Source organism: Euprymna scolopes, chromosome 18 (assembly GCF_053919585.1).
Source record: "Euprymna scolopes isolate OS-2025 chromosome 18, ASM5391958v1, whole genome shotgun sequence".
Classification (NCBI taxonomy): Eukaryota; Metazoa; Mollusca; class Cephalopoda; order Sepiida; family Sepiolidae; genus Euprymna; species Euprymna scolopes.
The window spans coordinates 126,402,940-126,422,351 of NC_136499.1; the positions used below are offsets into that span (position 1 = coordinate 126,402,940).

The following is a 19,412-nucleotide window of genomic DNA, read 5'->3' on the forward strand; positions in this document are numbered from 1 at the left end:
CAAGGTTGCTGGACCTTGGTAGTCATTTTAGCGCTGCTCGGCACTCTTTCAGGAAGGCTGAATCGCCACGCGGCCTGCGACGACTCGATGAAGGGGTCGAGAATGAGGTCAGGGAAAGGCAGTAGTAATCGCGAGGTGCCACACTTGCTCTTCTTGAAGGTAGTGGCTCAGGAAGACCAGCCTCTCGGCGTTTCGATGACACTTCAAGTCCGACATTCCCAAACCTCCCTTGAATGCAAACCTGTCTGTTAATCCAGTGTCTCCCTCTGTCCCGAACCGGGCCATCCGTCCAGCTGAAGGGCGCCGGGAGGTTTGCATTGCCATTCCAGGTGCCCAACCGCAGTCTGACTGACTTACTGCGGTTTATCTTGGCCCTATCACAAATCTTGTGGCGTGGTAAACTATACTTTAGGGTAGACATTTATTTTAATATATATTAAGATTATGAGGGGTTTAGTGTGATTATTTTGCAGGGGCTAAAAATTTAATCTAAGACGAGCACCTGCCAAGAAAATAACAATAGAGCATAGACTCGTGAATAAGATGTAGCAGGAAGAAGAAAAGATCACATCGCAAAGAGAGAGAGAGAGAGAGAGAGAGAGAGAGAGAGAGAGAGAGAGAGAGAGAGAGAGAGAGAGAAGAAATATTTAAATAAATATCAATAAGAAACAGAAAAATAGTTTTCAGATCCTGGTATCAGTTACTTTGACCTTTGTTTCGTGCGATGTATCCGTCAACCTGGATTCTACAGACAGCTGAAACATTGACACACTTTACATGCATACATGATGATTGCAACGTCTTGTCAGACGAGTGCCACTCCCTCAGACACTTAAAGTCCATGAGCCCAAAAATGACTTCCATCGCCACAGGACCATTTTAATAGACAAATGCCTGAGGAAGTATCTATATATAGATGATGTTACAGAGTCTTAGCTTTGTACAACAGCTAAGTCTCTCTCTCGGTTCAAAATGTTTAGATACAGCAACAAGCAAGAGCAAGATAGCCAGCAACAAGTTAAACTGCAGACCAGCTTAATGCGGGTACTGGTCTCCCGCTTTATGGTTTTTTAAATCAGAGATTTGCTTCTCCTAGAAAGGTTGCCTTCACCACGGCTTACGGGAGCCCTCTCCACCCCAACACACATATACATACACAAAAACACACACGGTGCTAGTTGGCCGTTGACCCCGAAAAAGGGTGCATTCGCCCTTTGGAAGGTCTTGTTTTTAATCCTTCAGGGAGACTAGCCACCCTCCTCACCAAACATACATACATACATACATACATACATACGTACATACATACATATAAAATAAAATTAAAATTAAAAACAAAAAATATATATCCATTTTGAATTTATAGACAAGGACGATGTCATAGGTAAGAAGTACATTTTTTAATAGCATGAATAGGTTAGCCAAATTAATCTGAGCAAAAAACTAGATCAAATATTCGAAATATTTGTTGTTCTTGTTATTAAGGGGGGATGTTTGATCACCACTGCCAACTGAGCCATGATTTAATGAATCATTTTGTTTTTAAATCTCCAAAACAGTTTCATGGTAAACAACTGATGATCCCTGAAATAACATTAGGACATTAATTCAAGAATAAATGTACTAAATATATATATATATATTATACATATATATATATATATATATATATATATATATATATATATATATATATATATATATATTATACACATATATATATATATTATACACACACATATATATATATATTATACACATATATATACACATATATAATATAATATGAAATAAAATGGAGGTGGAAGGACCTGGATACTCAACGTTTCGCCCGATTTATGCGGGCTTCTTCAAGAGGGATGGTCATTGACCCTCTTGAAGAAGCCCGCATAAATCGGGCGAAACGTTGAGTATCCAGGTCCTTCCACCTCCATTTTATTTCATATCGTCGGATTTAATCCAGCTCAACAATCATAATATAATATATACATACATATATATATATATATATATATATATATATATGTATGTATATATTACACACACACACACACACACACACACACACACACACACACACACATATATATATATGAAATAACATTAGGACATTAATTCAAGAAAGAAGCGACTGCAGATGATTAAATGACTTATTGACGTAATAATTTTCCAATGAATGATAAAAAATTAAATAAAAAATATAAATAAAAACAAATAAATCAATATAAAAATTAAATCAGTATTTTTATATAGTTTTAAAGGTTAAAAAACTTCCAAGACTATATGTGTAGAAGAGTTAGATTTGCAACCCCTATATATATATATATATATATATATATATATATATATATATATATATATATATATATATATATAGTAATTTATAAAATATATATGGCGATTAAGCTACACTGAATATTCCGCGTTTCATCCACTTTAGGACTCTTCAGGCTTAATCGCCATATATATTTTATAAATTACTAACTAGCTCTACCTACGTATTGAGCACTTTCGAAGTAAATAATTAAAGTTTACTCATAAATCTATACTTTCGTATATTAATTTTATGTGAGTAAATTAAGTAGTTTTATATATATATATATATATATCAGATTTAAATCTAGATAAGATGCCTGCACAATTTTACTGTAAAGATTCATCAGATTCAATGTTGTAGCTAATACATAAGTGCTTAGATCAGTACTTATCTGATAGCTAAGTTTCGATTTTAGCTGTTGGTATTCAAGCCATTTTCTTTTTTTCACACGTATGACAAAAAAACAAAAGAAAAAAAACCCCAAAAAACAAAAACAAAGCAACTCCAAAAACACGAAATCATTTACGGAGTAATTTTTCTCCATTTCTTTACCAAGACAGCGACCAGCATTCCTTACGAAGGTCGGAAGCTACACGGACCGAAGCGTTGGACAAATAACACACAAGATGATGAGAACAATAATCGGATCAAAACAAGTAAAACAATCAACCATAATCTAAAAAAATTCAAGACTGTAAAATCCATCGAAGTTTATAATTGTCTGATTCTCAGAAAGAAAACACTATTTTATTATTTTCGAAGTCGAAAACTTTTCACTTATTCTGAAAAAAAAAATGGTAAAATAATTCTTGTTTAGTTATTTTGATTTTTTTATTTTTATTTTGCTTTAAAAATGGTTGTTAGTTCTTTAAAGGAAATCAAGGCATTTAGTTTCCTGCCACTGCAAGAACTGTGACACCAGGGTCGGAAAGCGGGATTGAGAAGTCAGCACACCCTGCAAAAATGAGCATAGGCAGCCCTATCGGCATTCCTAGGTAAGGGCGCCTCATACGATAAACAATAAAATAACCCTTCTCAAAGTTAGAAGGCAAAGCCTAGGAGCGTTAACCTCATAGAACTGCACATAAGCAGCAGCAGCAATGCAGCATTACACCACAATCAACAAGGATGAGCTCATTATAGGAATGGTCTAATCTCTGTTGATTTTTTTTTGGGGGGGGGGGGCGGTGCGAGGATAAAATCCACACTCCGGAAAATTAAATAGGATTGTCTAATTAAAGTGCAAAGAAAGAAAATTTTACTATTTTGCAGTTGAAAACTTTTCACTCAGTAAAAAAAAAAAAAAAAAAAATGGTAAAATAGTGTTTATTTGTTTACTTATTTTTTTAAATTTTTTTTTTAATTATTATTTTACTTTAAAAATGGTTTCCTGCGCTTTAAACGAGAAGATTAACTAGGACAAGTAATCCAATCGTTCCTGGACGAGTTCAACGTTTTATATATATATATATATATATATATATATATATATATATATATATATATATATATATATATATATATATATATATATATATATATATATATATTGAACATAAATGAAATTAAATCAATAAATACAAAATTGTAGGTAAAAAAAAAGAGAACAACAAATAACAAAGGCGGCGAAAAAGAAACAAGTGATAAGAAAGAAAGGAAGAAAGAAAAAAGAAAAACACGTGCTTGGTTTCTTTCTTTGACGCAATGGCGACTGGGGCGCCACCTGGTGGCCTTGCAAGATTAACTACGTAAATAAAACTGTGGTAAAATCAGAAGAACTCTCCCATCAACATCCGTTGATTATCTCCCTTTTCCTACTTCCTGTACAGCCCACTTGAGCAGTTACTCCACTCTTTGCCTTATTCTGTTCTCGTTGGTCTCTCTTTTCATCACAATTTATTGAACTATATCCTCTCCTCACTATGGAGAAATATTTAAAACCAGAACGGCTACATCTAGATCCCAGCCAACCCGACGCCGCAGATATCTGGACACATTGGAAAAAATCGTTTGCCATCTTTCTCGACGCTGCCGGTGAAAGTCAACAAACTCCTCTGACTGACAGGCTTAAATTCAGCCTCCTCGTTAATCTCGTCTCTCCAACTATCTTCAAGAATATTTCTGACGTGGACTGTTTCAATTCCGCGATGGACATACTGGACACCATTTTTATTCAGCCTAAAAATAGCATCTTTTGTAGGCATCTTTTGGCCACTCGCCGTCAACAAACGGACGAAAGCATCGACCAATATTTACAGTCGTTAAAAACCCTTGCCAAGGATTGTGAATTTCGTGCCGTCTCGGAGACGCAAGCGAGAGATGAATACGTTCGAGACGCATTTATAAATGGAATGTCATCGAACTATATTCGACAAAGACTTTTAGAGAATGGGTCGCTGGACTTAAAAGCCGCTTACAACCAGGCACTCGTTATGGAAACGGCTCAGAAACAATTAGCGTCCTATTCTCGAACGAATGCCGTAAGCGCGTCTACCCGAGCCGAAGAAACAAACATCACCGCAACCGCACCCTCCACACCCGAACGGATAGTAGCCGCTGTCGCATGCTGTTACTTCTGTGGAAGAGGGAAGCACAACAGATCTGAGTGTCCCGCGCGAAACGCCTTCTGTAAGAACTGTAATAAAAAAGGGCATTTCGCACGTGTTTGCAAATCGTCCGCCGTTGTCGCCGCCGCCGCTGCTACCAACCCCGGTAAGTCTATTATCGCTTCTCTCTCTACTCATAATTTTTCGGAAAGCCTGTCTCGTTCGACATTATGTGGGAGAATAAGGGGTAAAACGGTAAAAATACTCATAGACACTGGTAGCACTGAAAACTTTATACACCCGGACCAAGTTAAGAAGCTGGGGCTCGCTATCTCGCCAAGTACTGAACGAATCTTCATGGCTAGCAGTTCCCATTCATCCAGTACCTTAGGACATTGTATAGCATCCCTCCGTTTGAAAGATAGAGAATACCATAAGGTGAGGCTTTCTGTTATGCCAGACTTGTGCTGCGATGTCATTCTCGGGCATGATTTTCTATGTCGACTTTCTTCATTAGAAATACCTTTTGGGGGATCACTTACTCCCCTTACTGTGTGTGGACTTACTGCTATGAACAACATTGGCTATCCCTCCCTTTTTGCGAATCTAACTTCAGACTGCCGTCCGGTAGCTATAAAATCCAGAAGACATAGCCTACCTGACTCGAAATTCATTCAGTCAGAAGTAAAACGTATGCTGAAAGAAGGCATTATAGAACCCTCGCAATCCCCTTGGCGAGCCCAATCACTAGTAATATCGCCTGAAAATCACAAGAAAAGACTTGTCGTCGACTATTCGCAGACAATAAACCGCTTTACGTTATTGGATGCTTACCCCCTTCCGCGGATAGAGGACATGGTGAACGAGATTGCCAGCTACCAAGTATTTAGCACATTAGACCTGACAAGTGCTTATCATCAAGTCGCGATAAAACCCGAAGAGCGGAAATATACAGCCTTTGAAGCTGCTGGGTCCCTGTATCAGTTTCGTCGAATCCCTTTCGGAGTGACCAATGGTGTGGCGAGTTTCCAGCGAGTGATGGATGACATGATAAAGCGTGAAAACCTTCTAGGTACCTACGCTTATATTGATAATGTCACTATATGTGGACGAAACCAGGCGGACCATGACAACAATTTGAAAAGATTCCTGGATAGTGTGGCAAAGTATGGCTTAACTTTGAATGCAAGTAAATGCTACTATTCACTCGGCTCCGTGAATTTGCTTGGGTATAGCATAAGTAAAGGGTCAGTAAAACCCGACCCTGACAGACTTAAAGGATTGATGGACCTACCAGTACCAAAAAACCTCTCTTCCCTCCGTCGAGCGATGGGAATGTTCTCCCACTATTCAAGGTGGATACCCAATTTTTCTGAGAAATTACATCCTCTGACTAGAGTAACTAGTTTTCCCCTCTCTGAGAGACAGTCGGATGCTTTCTTCCACCTAAAAAAAAGAAATTGCCAAATCCTCGCTGACTAGTATAGACTCGGACTCCCCCCTTGAAATTGAAACGGATGCTTCCGAACATGCTATTGCTGCTTCACTAACCCAAAACGGTCGGCCCGCGGCTTTCTTTTCAAGAACCCTAACGCCTACAGAACAAAAGCATTCTGCTGTAGAAAAAGAAGCCTATGCCATTGTAGAAGCGATCAGAAAATGGCGACACTTGCTACTCGGGAAGCATTTCAAGCTCATCACCGACCAAAAATCTGTCTCCTTCATGCTAAACCCTAAAGGTAAAAGCAAAATAAAAAATGAGAAAATTACTAGGTGGAAATTAGAGCTTGCCTGCTTCAGCTACGATATAGTGTATCGCCCCGGAAAACAAAACGCGGCCGCCGATGCACTGTCTCGAATTTGTTCATCCGCAAAAATGAATAACAAATTGTTCGATCTACACAGGAGCTTATGTCACCCTGGAGTGACTCGAATGCTGCATTTCATTCGAAGTAAGAACTTGCCCTACTCGGTGGAAGACATAAGGGCTATGACTAGGTCTTGCCAGGTGTGTTCCGAGATAAAACCAAGATTTATTAAAGTGTGCTCCCAACCCCTCATAAAGGCGAGCAAACCGTTCGAGAGACTAAGTATGGATTTCAAAGGACCTCTACCTTCCAACTCTCGCAACAGGTACATACTGACCATTGTGGATGAATATTCTCGTTTCCCGTTCGCCTACCCTTGCGCAGACGTCTCAGCAGCTACGGTAAAGAAGCATTTGACCAACCTATTCTCCGTTTTTGGAAATCCATCTTTTGTGCACTCTGACCGGGGCACGGCCTTCATGTCGGATGAACTAAAGGAATTCCTAAATTCCCGGCGAATTGCCACGAGCAGAACTACCGCCTTCAATCCTCAAGGTAATGGTCAAGTGGAAAGATACAATGGAATTATCTGGCAAACAGTGAACTTAGCACTGCGGTCAAATAATCTTCATGTTAGTAGTTGGGAAAAAGTTCTAGACGTGGCCCTCCATTGTATACGTTCGTTGCTCTCCACTGCTACTAATTGTACCCCTCACGAACGCATGTTTACCTTCCCCAGAAAATCGTCTACAGGTGAATCTATACCGACATGGATGACAAAATCTAAATCTGCTCTCCTGAAGCGACACGTGCTCGGTAGTAAATATGAGCCCTCGGTGGAAACAGTTGAGATCCTGGATGTGAATCCGAACTATGCCCACGTACGGCTTAATAATGGAAGAGAAACTACTGTATCTCTTCGTCATATTGCTCCCTTAGCAGAAGAAGCAATTCATTCCCAGCCACTTCTGGAATCAGATTCCACCCTTTCTGACCCACCATGTGCTCTGCCAAATGACCAACCCAACATACTCCCTTCGACACTCGAGGAACCTGAACACCTTCTTATGGTAAACCCTACTGACACTGCTAACTCTATCGTGGAGAATCTCGCTCCTCCTTGTCCTCAATCAACCTTCCAAGACGATAATTCGAGGCCCTCTCCGATCCTATATGATGCAACCAATCCGCGACGCTCCTCTAGAGTTCGTCGGAAACCTCGGTACCTAGAGGAAAATTACCAACATTGAACTCTTATATCTTTTCTCTTTGTTTCCTATTTCAGCCGAAATAGACTACTGCAGCGACCTGGTCCCTAAGAAGCTGACTGACCTGGACTTTCCCTGAGCGGCGGAAAATGTGGTAAAATCAGAAGAACTCTCCCATCAACATCCGTTGATTATCTCCCTTTTCCTACTTCCTGTACAGCCCACTTGAGCAGTTACTCCACTCTTTGCCTTATTCTGTTCTCGTTGGTCTCTCTTTTCATCACAAAAACAGATTGCAGTGTACCATTACCAAGGCCGACAACCTTCGCATTACTCAGCCATTTATCACTCTATTCAACAAGACCTATTTTTAAATCGTATAAGTAGTTGAAATGACGCAATGTAGTAGTCGTAGGTACGCAGTTTGAGCTCGGTGTGCCGCCTTTCAAGTTCTGTCAGGTTAACTTCCACGAATGCCAAAAGAAATACTCGTTTCCCTCCAACAACTATCAATTTCTTCTGCTCTCTATCAATACCTAAAACTAAAACAAAATTCCATGAACAAAGTTTCTTTCCTAGAACTGTCCGTCTGTAGAACACAACACAGCGGGGCTGCTTCCTAGCTGGCTATAACATGGACGTTTTCAAGAATAAATAATCAAACCTTACCCAAGTTCCGCCATAACCGATCATCACGGTGTTAGTTGAATGTTTACCCGACATTCATTAACCTTTATTCTCAAGTGGTCGTTGGGACTTGATAAGTAGTGATTCCCCAATTAAAAACTACATCTAGAAAAGATATGGTGCTTGTTAAGATAAAGTCGACGATATTACGTATTTAACTGTAGGGACATGCAGGGAGGGGGAGTGCTAGGGGCGCTCAAGTACCTGCCTCTTTTACTCTTGTTTTAAAAGTGCCCTTTTCAGAGGAATATGTTATAAGCCTGTGACCACTATTATCATATTTTTACCGTTTTTTTTTTCTTCACTTTAGCACCTGCCCTGAAAAGGTTTTCTGCGCGTGACTGTTTAATTGTCATGTCGAAAATAGCAATATATCCAAAAATTACGAAAATTCATCACGTAGAACAACTGCTTTTTTTTATTTTTAGTTAAAAAAAATCTATCGCTATAGTCTACATATATCGGAAGCCATTGTTATGTTCCCTGTATGTGAACTCTTCACCATCTACTTTATAACATCTAAGAAAAATTCAATTTTACCCAATTGTCCGTAAAAATTACTTTTAACTATGAATAACTTTATACCCGATGAATTGTCGTAATGTTTTGTATATATAACTATTTTTGACATGACAAGTAAGTACGCAATATTGTTTTTGCTTAAAAAGACAGAATAAAAAATCGATCTGTCGACTCTATCTTAACAAGCACCAAAGATATTATCTGTCCACCCCCAACAATGGATTGCGGAATACAAAAAAGAGGGAGGCATATAAACATTTTGATCCCTCCCTTTACTTAAACATTCACCAAAAATCAGACAACCAATTTTAATGAAATTTTTAACATTTATTAATTAATAATTACAGAATATAATGAACCTATAACTTTTATTTGAAATCTTAGTGAAAATGTATTATTTTATGTAAACATCTTTGCTAAAGTTATAGTTTTAAATACTAAAAAAAATCATGAATTTATTTAAAAAAAATATTTTATGAAAATAAAGCATTGTAGAATAAATCAAAGTTCGTGTTAATGAAATCTAGGTACGTGCAAAATGAATGCCGATGCTCAAAATGAATAAATATTTTGTCCCCCCCCTTACTTAAAAATTCATCAAAAATCAGGAAATTAACCAATTTTAATGAAATTTTCAGTATTTATCAAACAATGATCGAAGAATATAATGAACAAATTATTTTTTATCTAAATCTTAGTGGAAATGTATTATTTTGTTTAAACAAAAAATATCTTTACTAAAGTTATGGGTTTCAGTAATTAAAAAAAAAATGAATGAATTTTTTTTTCTTTTTATGAAAATAAAACATCGTAAAATATAACAATAAAAATATTTGATTTTTACAAGAACATGACGATAAACGCCACTAAAGTCTGTATTAATGAATTCGATATAACTCGAGGAAAAAACAAACTTCTCGAACTACCAATATTATCACTGAATTAAGCATTGTTTATTCAATATTTTCACACAAAAAAATTATAATAGCAAAAAATATTTCTACTTTTTAAAAAAAAATTACAGGTTTCGCATAATTTTTATATGTAAGATTTTAATGTTTTCCTTGCTTGAATGAATGTGAAACATTCGGTGTAACATAATTTTTATATCATATTGGCCAATAATTAAAAAAATAATAATTTAAAAACAGGAACATAGAAAAATAATTAAATTAAAAAATGGTAAAAATGATACAAACGTCCAGGATAGAAATCTACGGATGCACGTTTCGGGGGTGGTGGAGAAACCCAGCACTCCCCCCCTCCTCGTAAGTACATGACGTCATTCTAAGATAACTTTTCGACTGTGTTAGATTTTGAGCTTCCATATAATCCGTGTTTACAAAACTACCGTTTGTTGTGCTTTTGCGAACGGCAGAATCACTCGGTGTTGGTGCTAATTAAGCTATTTTTTGGTACAAACAAGGTGTTTTTTCTTTAATTTAATTCAATATCTTAAGACTTCACTTTACTAATTATATTTGGAATAGACCAAGAAAGCCAATACTTATTTTTTTAAAGGATTTTTACAATGAATTTATTTAACTTCAAAATTTAGCTGAATTGGTTAGCTTGCCGTGAAAACATTTTTCATAACTTTTTTTGTGCACAAATATTCGTTTTATCTTTTTAAAAATTAACTTTAGTTTCTAATTTTTCAAATACAATCAAAAAGTAGTCGGAAACATACAAAAAATGATGATAAATCGGCTTTCAAAACTTGGTCCGCCATCTTTATTTGTTTATTTTTGTCCGTACCTAATGAAATCAATATAACTCGAAGAAACATTAATTTATCGAACTAATGCTATTATGATTGAATAAAGCATTGTTTATTTAATATTTTGGTATTTTTTTAGATTAGGTCTACCTGCACAATTTTCTTTTAAATGACACTTTTTAACGGTTTTCGACTATGCTGAATACGAAAATCGCATTGAAATTTTACAGAAATAAGAAGTTATCGAGATATAAAAAGTTGTATTATGCATTGTATTCTTTGGCGGCCATCTTTTTTTACGCGCGTGCAGTGTCAGTCATAGATGAGTAGATTTGTTCATGGTGCGCGCGCACGCGCGTAAAAAAGATGGCCGCCAAAGAATACAATGCATAATACAACTTTTCATATCTGGATAACTACTTATTTCTGCAAATTTCCAATGCGATTTTCGTATTCAGCATAGTCGGAAACCTTTAAAAGTCGTCATTGAAAAGAAGATTGTGGAGGTGGACCTAATCTGAAAATTTACCAATATTTTAATAACAAAAATATTAATATAATTGTAAACACACACACACACACACACACACACACACACACACACACACACACACACACACACACACACACACACTTCTATGATTTTAATAATAACAGTTCCTGGGAAAATTTTAAATACTATATTATAATATTTCTCTTGTACACATGAACGTAAATATCAGTATAAGGAAGTTTTTAATCTTAAAAATAAAAAATAAAAAAGTGAAAACATTGAGGTCCCAGGTCACCAAGAAAAAATAATTTACGATTAATTTGAAAAGGTGTGGATGAACAGAACGGCAAATAAATAAATAAATAAATAAATAAAAAGTAATTTTATAAGTTTTCATTAATGAATAATCATTTTCTTTCAAATTTAAATTCTATTTAACTACTAATAAAAATTGCTTCAGCTTTTTCTTGAATGTATAATAAAATTTAAGAATAATTCGATTAATGTAATATCCAAAATTGATTTTCGAACAACATTTTACAAAAGTTGTATTTCAAATTCTAAAGAAAAAAACTATGGATACGTAAATTGACGTCATCAATAATTTCAGAGTATTACTGAATGAAAAAAAAAATTATACAAAGTTCAAGATGAAACTTTTTTCGAGAAAATAACTAAAATCTCATTTGTGTACATTAAAAAAAGTATTCTAGTTAAATAAGCATTTCCCTTTTTATTATAACCAAATTAAATTAATTAAACGAAATTATTACAATTCCCGTGATCCGTACTTTTATGAAAATCAGTGGGATATGTGTTTACTTCTAAGTGAGACACTTCTTTATATCGTAAATCCGTTTTGAGGGAGACACTTTTTTTTTCTTTTTTTAGAAAGGCGCCACCACTTATCAAGGCCCGGATACCACTCGAAGATAGGGGTTAATGAATGTACGGTAGTCAATGGGAAAATGTAGTAATCCTAAGTAGTGGGAATCAGGTAAATTGGATTACTTAAGGGGATGGCTGATCAAGAACTTGTTTACATTGGACTTGAAGACGATCAAACTGTAGTAATCTGGAAAGCCGGAAAACGGAACAGTTCTAAGAAAGAAACTTTGTTCATGGAATCTACGTTTAGGTTTAGACGCAGATAAAGAGTGGATGCAATTATTGATAGTGGTTTCAACTAGACGAGTCTTTTTCGTGAAAGTTTGACAAGGGCATAGATTGGAGCTCAGACGAGCACTTGCCATGAAAATAACGATAAAGCAGAGACAGGCTCGCAACGTCTCTTTTGTGGGAAAGAGGTTGCAGGAAAGAGAAAAGGGCATTCCTACTAGGCTACAAAGTCTATTTTGAAATCTGTCAAGGCAGAATAGGTATCCGCAATTTTTAGTTTTTAAAAAAGTCTGTACATTTTTTTTTTATTCGGTATCTTAAGGTTTTAATTTACTAATTATCGTTAACTAGCGAGGAAGGGGGGGGCACCCGGCTTTGCCCAGTCGTGAAATACGCTTAAATTTTAATGTGTTCAGATTTCGTAGATATTATTACACAGTCGTGATTTCAAAACTAAAAAAAAAAAGAAGTATTTTGGGTGCCATCGGCTAGAATTGAAATCGAAATCAAAACTGTAGCTGATGACGTTACCACTGTACCAACGTGACACGCTTATGAACTAATTAAAAATAAACTAAGATGAATGTGCAAAATGTATAAAAATATTTTTATTTTGACCCTTTTTTGACCCCTTTAAAAATATTTTAACCATAAAAGAACGGTCCATAAAAAATCCAATCATTTGAGGCCCCTAGCGCCGCTCTGCGACTTTTAGTTTCAGGGGAGATAGAGTTTGGAAATATAGTGACAGACAGACAGGCATAGTGATTTTTATAAATTAGAAGAGTTTTAGAAAACTGATAATATTTTATTTTTTTCAGAGATTTTTGAGTTTGATTTATTTGAACTTGAAATTCCATGGTTTCTTGCCACATTTTATTATATTGCTTAACACCGGTCAAAATGTGCTGATGTCACATTTGACCGCCATCTTTAATATTACCCACTGCTAATAACAAGCACGCGGGAATCAGTGTGTTATTATTGTAGATTAAATGAGATTCCACTTTTTTTTTTTTAGATTACGTTTGAAGAACAAATAGCAACAAATATTTAAGAATTCAAAGTTGGGCGTTAATTTTGCATATAAATTTAATGTAAAATGATCCCCCATCTCCGAGCCATGCTAACTTCTTAAGAATGTGACCTAAATATGCTTATCATTACGCCTAAATCCTAAAACTACACATAATCTCATAAAAGTAGACCGCTCCCCCTCAATAAATAAATAAATAAATAAAACTGCACAGGTTTTATCCCCACCAATGTTTCTTTTGAATAGATAATTGTACTAAACCTTATGCTTAGAATCCTTAATTCAATTCTGATCTAAAGCAATTACATTGTTTTAATTACAGAAAATTTCTCAAATTTAACAAATTTAAATCCAGGGAATCCTGTTTCAGTGGATCAAATTGAGTGCAAATATCAAATATTTGCATATTCAAATATGTAATCTATAATATAAATCTCACCTGTCTGTTTAAATGCATGTATGTATGTATGTATGTATGTATGTATGTATATTTGTGTGTGTGTATATGTGTATTGGGGTAGAGAGGGCTCCCGTAAGCCGTGGTGAAGGCAACCTTTCTAGGAGAAGCAAATCTCTGATTTAAAAAACCATAAAGCGGGAGACCAGTACCCGCATTAAGCTGGTCTGCAGTTTAATTTGTTGCTGGCTATCTTGCTCTTGCTTGTTGCTGGATCTCAACATTTTGAACCGAGAGAGAGACTTAGCTGTCGTACAAAGCTAAGACTCTGTAACATCATGTTTGTATAGATACTCCCTCAGGCATTTGGGCTCATGGATTTTAAATGTCTGAGGGAGTGGCACTCGTCTGACAAGACGTTGCAACCATCATGTATGTATGTATGTATGTCTAAAATTTTCTACAGAGGCGGTGGATTTTCAAAACGATCGGTATCGCTTTGAAGCTCGACCCTTCGGACGACAAATATCGAAAAATGTGCTAAAAACATTTATTCCTTCACCCTCAACTGGACTGTTTTCTACAAGGAGGGGTCGATTTTTTCGCCCACATTTTTCCAAGTCATTCAAAGCTCGCGTCAACGACGTCGCATAAAATACGTTATTTCGACCGGCTATGACGTTGCAATCACGGTGGCCGCATCGATAAGATCGTTTTTTTTTTTTTTGCGCTCGCAATTTTCCTTCTTTTTTCTTTTTTTTTTTTTCTTTTTTCTTTTTTTTTCTTTTCTTTTTTTTTTTTTTTTTTTGCTCAACTAACGCTCTTACACACACCCACTTTCTTTTCCGCCTTCACGTCACGGGTTCGAGCCTGCCTGCCTACGACAACTTTTTTTTTTATTGTTCAATACACACCTACAAACACCCGGACAACGCCGGCCCCCCAGGCTAGTATAGACTAAGAGGGGGTTACGCACGATCTTGTGTCATGGGGCCATAAATGTAATCCCTCTGGGGGCAGGTCGTGCATGCGGACAAGAAGATGCGCACCAACCCTAAGTTCCCGTGGTGATACTTTTAACTTCGTCTAGTGATGGGCCTCTCAAAATGTAACCAGTCACTCACTGGTCACTGGAAATCGTTCTAATACCCATGGGGCACAAAAAGCGCATGACCCCAAGTCTGTGTGGCAATACCTTTAACACGTTAGCTGGCCGCCTGTTGTCCGACGTTGTGATAGAGTTCCTACTTCGTAGATGCTCTGGTGATTTTTTTTTTTTTTTTTACATAGGAGTCACCACTTATCAAGGCCCGGAGGCCACTCGAGGATAAGGGTTAATGAGTGTACAGTAGTATGTCTCCTTCGTCAGACCATTGTTAGAATATGATGTCCAGACCTCTGCTCCTGATATCCAGCATCTGGAGAAAGTTCAAAGACTGGCTACTCAAACGGTGCAGTATCTATGGAATCTACCCTCTCATAAAGCTTAACCTTTTCTTCCGTTGAGCTCCAACAATTACATGGTCATCTAATTTGGGCCTACAACCTTCTCAATGGTCATTATGATACACTTTAGGACCTATTATTCACCCCTGCACCAGAATGCTGATATGCCGCTTCTCTCATGATGTAGTTTGGATATTTCTTTTTTTTTATTACATTTTCACCCCAAACAAGGCACATTGCTACTTTGGTGTAGGGGGATACTATCAGGGGCAACAACTACTGGGGTACTATGTAGGGATTTGGGCAGCAAGATGTCAGTTCACGTTGCACTTGAACTTCTGCACGTCAGTACAGTTGGGGAAGCAGGGACCTGGAATTGAATTCCAAAGTCTAGCGGTTCTGGGGAAGAAACTACTGGAGTAGAAAGATCTTTTACATCTAGGGATCTCTACAGTGTGGGGGTGGGATTTTGCAGCCTGTCGGGTCTGTCGAGGGTGTTCACGTCGTGGGGGCACAAATGCTTGCAGTTCATCAGAGCATTCACCATTAAAATACTTGTAGAACAGGCAGAGGGTTGCAACGTTTCGTCGATGGGACAGAGGCTGAATCTTAGATGCCAGTTTAGGGCCTATCAGATTTGCGACTCTGTTTTGAACCTTGTCAAGGAGCGAGAGACTAGCAGCCGATGCACCAGCCCAAATATGACAGCAAATACTCCATACATGGGCGAATGGTTGCCTTATAGAGGTACAGGATACTTTCGGGTGTTAGTAGTTTTCTAGCACGGTAGAGAGAGCCCACCTTTCTTGCAGCGGTCCTGGGTTTCATTGTAGATCCGAAACAAATTGTGTTACTCTCAATTCTAACAAGAGGTGGACCTAATCTAAAAATTTACCGAAAATAATTTCAGATACAGTTCGTGAAAAGCCAAGTTAAGTAACTTGTTTTTTTTTTCTTTAATTTAAAAAGAACAAACTAATATTATTGGATGCAGGATTTTCAACTTAATTCGATTTTCCATGCAAGACAAGGTTTGTGTCTGTCAACTCAGCTGATCGTGTGGAAAGTCTCTTCTTTCCATTTGCTCTTTCGGGAGTCTTCAGCTATGAGCTGTCGGTCCAAAGCCGAACTGTGTTGTTTCGATGCCAGTCCAACACAAACAAATTCCTGATGAACCGCCCCCCCCCTAAGTAATGACACCTTACCAATTCTCCAATACTATTGCTACACTATCCCTTTGATTGCTGCACACACAATAATCCTTATCCCTGAGTGGCCATTGTGCCTTGATAAGCGGTGAACTCCATGTAAAAATCCAATGTTAACAAATTCCTAATGAACCGCCCCCTTAAGTAAACACTTCATCAAATCTCCACACTAACGTAATGTACTTGCAATAACCCTTATCCTTGAGTCGCTTCCGGGCCTTGATAAGTGGTGATCACTGTGTAAAAAAAAAAAAAAAAAAGCAAGGCCTCCCCTATCTTCGAAAACAAATGATTTTTATGAAAACCACTTACTGTGTCCCTGTTTCTCTGAGATTAGCACTTCTCTTCTATAATCTTTTTTCCTTTTCTTTCTTTTCCTTTTCTTTCTTTTCCTTTCACGAGGTTGTTTCTCTCTTTGTTTTCTTTTTTTTTTTCTAAACAAAATACTCCTTATCAGCTATTTGGGTAGTCCTCTCATCCCCCTCTCTCCACCAAAATCAAACAAGACAATTGTCGAAATTAGACTTTGTTTTTTAATTCCTTTTCGACGTAAGATTGCTTGGCGAGATTTCCATTGACTTTAGTCAGACAGTATTTCGGCAACTGCCATTTCTATTTTGTTGAGAGATTTATTTTCTTTCTGATAGGCAAACATTTGGAACATCTGAAATTCTTAACTAGTGTGAACGCCACATGACTCATCGCAGCTGTCTAGCAAGGTAGCATGATGCCGCCTGAGATTAGAAAATAGTGTTGCAATGGAACCTTGTAGCCTAAAGACGCTGAAATTTGAAGAATACTTGGTACTTGTCCAAAACTCACCCTCATAAAAATAAAGAAAAAGCTGTATGATGCAGTACCCGTGGTGGAAAGACAATATAATACACCAAAAATCATGTAAATTCAGCAATAAGTTTTATTTTTAAATAATAAAATCAAATGTACTATACGCGACGATCTCGCGACACAATCTTGAAAACAGTCTGAAGGAACAAAGGAGATAACTACAATTTTTGAAAGCCATTCTTAACATGGGAAATGGAGTCATTGGAAAAAAACTCAAATTCGCTTAAAAACTCCTTGATTAATTTACGTGAATTTTGGAATATGATTTTTTTTTTGTATCGGGTACGTACATGATATAAATTTTTCTTTCTTTTTTTTTTCATAGGGGAGGAATCCCGCACAAGAATCAATTATTTAATTTATATCTAATAACTAATGTTAAAAACTACACACAACTCGGACATATCTAAATTTTTGCGAATGATTCATTCTTTTTGTATAAAACTTTATTACGTCCCAATTCGAGTAAATTGCGCACTGATAAAGCGTTCATTTTGAAGGAAGTACCGTTTCAATGTGTTGTGGTATTAGTGGTTGAATAAAAAACGATAAAGACACAGTAACAATTAAATATGTATCAAAATAATACATACAATCGGGAACTGAACAATATCTTTGCTCATGGCAGAACTAGCTGTGAACGACCATTCACTTCGCGTGTCTGTCATCGACTCCGTAGACCGCTTCTCGTTACCCGGAAGTGACGTCATGGACGGAAGTGACGTCATGGAATAGTTCATTATTCCTGGTTATAGGGATGCGTCCCCCCAACAAGGTGGAACGTAGAGTGTATGCTAATATGGGGTTTAATCGTAACCAATTATTGTTTGTAATAATATAACTGTTGATAACGGATGTTTTTTTGTTTTGTTTTTTTCAAGATGTACTCAAATGTAAAGATGATGATTGGGTGGTGCAGTTTATGCTTGAAAAGGAACTCTTAAGCGAATTTACGGGTAAGACTTGTCCATGAATTCGTTTTGAACTCCATTCTTTGATTTGTTTTCATTTCGTAAGACCGCTGATGATTTGAATGGATTTTTAGCGGCTTTTAAATGACAAAAGATCAATCTACGCCAATGAAACCATGGTGTGTCTTTGAAATATATAAATAAGTGATCTTGTCTGTGCGTGTAGGTCCTGGATATGACCTTAAACTATATCAGATGGTGAGGCGCCAGCTTGCGGGTTTTAGTGAGTGAGGAGCTACACCTTAATTGCAATTGCTCCCAGGTCCACTCTGACCCGGAGTGGTAGTACCTGTTAGGGTCCCAACTATGGGTTAAATAGAAACCGACTTGAAAAAAAAAACAAATATTCTATCAAAATCTTTTCTTCAAAATCACTGGATTCAGCATTAAATAACCTGAAAAGGGTTGATATGCCGTAAAACAAAAACACTCAACCAACCTGTGCGTGTATGAGGATCGGTCTCTATTAAACTATTCTGTTAATTGTTGCTCTAAAGACATGGAACTTGATACAAACTTATAAAAACTAATAAATCTTATAAAAACTAATAAAAAAATTATAAAATCCATAATGATCAACACTAAATAAATACAAATAAGGATGTGATTAGTCAATAAAATTATTTTCTTTCTATATAAAAACGCTATTATACAAAGTGTACATTAGAATCTCTATCTTCCAGATAACTAAGGATATTTATCCTTGAAAGTTTTATTATAATAATATAATGCGGTGCGTACTTAAGTTATAGTTCTACAGGACAGAACGATGAAATTGTCGCCCCCAAAGAAAACAAAACTACAACTTTTTTTTTATTTTAAAACTTTTATTGAACAAAAAAACAAACAAACAAACAAACAAACAAACAAAAAATAAATCAGGTAACTTGATTATGTAGTAGAGCTGATATCTATTCAATGTAGCCGTTTCCAGGCTCAATCACCGCCTCGATATGGGTCCGGAACTAGGAGCATACCTTTCCCACAAGTGCCGACGGGAGTTCGGCGAATACTCGGCGGATGGTGGCGATCAAGCTGGTTTGGGTGTTGTGAGAGGTCCTGTTGGTGATGTTCTCGACATATGACCA

The 19,412-nt window shown here is 36.8% G+C and overlaps 1 protein-coding gene and 1 long non-coding RNA gene across 2 annotated transcripts in view; one reads left to right on the top strand and one right to left on the bottom strand.

Moving 5' to 3' along the window:
- Positions 1–18,246, bottom strand: part of LOC145297812 (uncharacterized) — a 97,757-nt gene extending 79,511 nt beyond the window's left edge. Inside the window, exon 1 of the long non-coding RNA XR_013870333.1 lies at positions 17,947–18,246. This is a non-coding gene — a long non-coding RNA (uncharacterized LOC145297812). The remainder of the gene's footprint in view (positions 1–17,946) is intronic.
- Positions 4,136–8,167, top strand: LOC145297811 (uncharacterized). Its single transcript, XM_080144123.1, has 2 exons — positions 4,136–5,029; positions 7,957–8,167. Exons 1-2 carry the CDS (start codon positions 4,240–4,242, stop codon positions 8,016–8,018), a joined length of 852 nt encoding a protein of 283 aa, XP_080000249.1. The 5' UTR covers positions 4,136–4,239; the 3' UTR covers positions 8,019–8,167.
- Positions 18,247–19,412: the final 1,166 nt, after the last annotated feature.